Source organism: Aulonocara sp. 'chitande type north' Nkhata Bay, linkage group LG19 (assembly GCF_057382095.1).
Source record: "Aulonocara sp. 'chitande type north' Nkhata Bay isolate Kocher_YH1m ecotype deep benthic linkage group LG19, A_spYH_male_GT1.1, whole genome shotgun sequence".
NCBI classification, from domain to species: Eukaryota; Metazoa; Chordata; class Actinopteri; order Cichliformes; family Cichlidae; genus Aulonocara; species Aulonocara sp. 'chitande type north' Nkhata Bay.
The window spans coordinates 18,263,148-18,265,438 of record NC_141362.1 but is presented as its reverse complement, the minus strand read 5'-3'; the positions used below and the strand labels follow the sequence as shown (position 1 = coordinate 18,265,438).

The 2,291-nt window shown below is 44.8% G+C and overlaps 1 protein-coding gene across 1 annotated transcript; it reads right to left on the bottom strand.

Moving 5' to 3' along the window:
* Positions 1 to 245: 245 nt before the first annotated feature.
* On the bottom strand, positions 246 to 2,291 carry LOC147306792 (voltage-gated potassium channel regulatory subunit KCNF1-like). The gene has a single exon (XM_086274682.1). It carries the CDS (start codon positions 2,151 to 2,153, stop codon positions 834 to 836), a length of 1,320 nt encoding a protein of 439 aa, XP_086130808.1. The 5' UTR covers positions 2,154 to 2,291; the 3' UTR covers positions 246 to 833.

Genomic DNA, 2,291 nt, shown 5'->3' with positions numbered 1-2,291 from the left:
TTGTATGTGTGTGCATGAATTAGTCAGCGCTTGCATTTATTGAGAAGACTCAGGGTCCATAGCATGGATAAATGCATTGTGTTACTATTTTATAGGGCAACTGTTGAATCTATTGTATTTTATAGCATTACTACAGGCTTTGGTAACCTTTCTACCAAGCTCAGATCCCAAATTCAAAATTGGATTAAAAGGGCTGGAAAGATAATTGAACTGCTCCCTCCAGGAGATATTTGAAGGGTCAGTGATAAAGCAGAGTCTGAAAGTCACTAAGGATAAAAATCACATCCTTTGTAAAGAACATGAATCGATGCCCTCAGGAAAAAGGTACAAGGTACCAAACTGTAACATAAATAGGTACAAATTTTCTATGGTCCTTTTATAAATCTAATTATTCTCCCAGAGACAAAGACTAATCTAATTGTTTGTCATGCTGGTATTTAACTAAACTGAGTGTATGACGAACTGATTTGCCTTTATTCTCATTCATATTGATGTAATGATTTTCTGAGGACATGCACAATATTTTTTCACATGCAGAAGCTTTAATTCTGTGACAACAATCTTCACAATGACAAAAGGAGATAAACGGGCCACAAGCAAAAGCAACACATTGAAAATGGCCCAAACAAAGCGACAGAGGACTAAAGACAATTATGTTACTCTGTATAGGCGTTGAGTTCATAAAAAAGAATTATCTGGGGGCCTTTGATATATTTACTAAATATAACGAATTAATTATTTTTTTCTTTAATCTTTTGTTTCGGTCACACCTCAGTTAATAAATTCCTGCTTCAGTCTTTGTTTCTTTTTTCTTCTCAGAGTTTTCCTTTCTCCTAATAGCTATTTCTCCTGCGCGTCTCCTTGCCGGACTTTAGCTCCATCAGCTCCACTTCATGCTTCGCCGCTGTCTCCAGAACTTTCTGCTTGTTGTAGAAGATGACAAAGTTGTTAATGATGGGGTGGATGGGCAGCGCGATGGCTATCACCCCGCACAGAAAGCTCACGGCTGCGTTGCACTTGCCCAGAGTGGTTTTGGGGTAGATATCGCCATAGCCCACTGTGGTCATTGTGATGATGGCCCACCAAAAAGATTGCGGGATGCTCCGGAATAAAGTCTCCGGGTGGCTTTGCTCCATAGTGTAGGCCAGCGCTGAGAACACGAAGATGCCCACGCCCATATACATAAGCAGCAGCCCCAGCTCTTTGAGGCTGTTCTTCAGCGCGTAAGTCAGAGTTTGCAGTCCAGAGGAGTGGCGCGCCAACTTGAAAATACGCGCGATGCGCATGATGCGGAGGGCCTGGACAGCTTGCTGTACGTTTGCCAGCTCCATGATGGATGTGGTGCCGAGGTAATTCAGGGCCAGGACCACGTAGAAAGGCATGATGGCCATAAAGTCTATGATGTTCATGATGGAGAGCGCAAAGCGCAGCTTGTTTGGTGACGAGGCAAGGCGCAGAAAGAATTCCGTGGTGAACCACAACATGCACACCGTCTCGATCGCCTCCAGAGTCGGATGCTCCACCAGTTTCCCTTCAGCGTCCATCACCTGGAGCTCCGGGATGGTCCCCACACACATCACCACTGCCGAGACCAAGATGAAAAGGAAGGATGCGATAGCGATGATGCGCGCCGGCAAAGAGGAATCCGGCTTCTCCATCAGCCTCCAAAGGAACCTCTGGCAACGCTGGGTGCGCGTGATGCACTGATCCACCTCCATATCCTCCAAAATGACTTTAACTTTGTTTGCAATTTCTTTCAGCTCTTCCTCCTTCTCACTTAAGTAACTTTTACAGCATTCATCTAAAACATTTTGGTCTATTTTCCAAAACTCCATCTCTTTGATGAAGCAGATGGGGCAAATGCCGCGTTTGATGTGGATTTCATCAAAGTAATAAACGTCGATGATGCACTTGAACGCGTCGGGATCTCGATCAAAGTAAAACTCCTTTCTGCCCGGATCGAAGTCATCGCAAAGTGTCGAGATAAGTTCGGAATTCTGAGTTGAGCAGTTCACCAACTCAGCCAGTCTGCTCTCCGGGTAGCGGTTCAAAACATCCCCGAAAAGCACCACTCTGACTCCGCCGATGTTCACAGCAATCTCCCCTTCGGCGCACAAACCAGCTCTGTAGTTTGGCTTCGGAATTGTCCACATTTTATCAACTGATCAATACTTGTTGATCCTAAAATGCAAAAATGAAGCTTACTAACCGGAGTTAATGCCCATGATGGCTTGCGCGTAAAATGCTTCTCTTCCAGACTGCTTGGCGCACTGAATGGCAGAGTTAGAGCA

Excerpts from the sequence above, each read along its gene's own strand:
- LOC147306792 (XM_086274682.1), bottom strand. The coding sequence starts at position 2,153 with ATGTGGACAATTCCGAAGCCAAACTACAGAGCTGGTTTGTGCGCCGAA.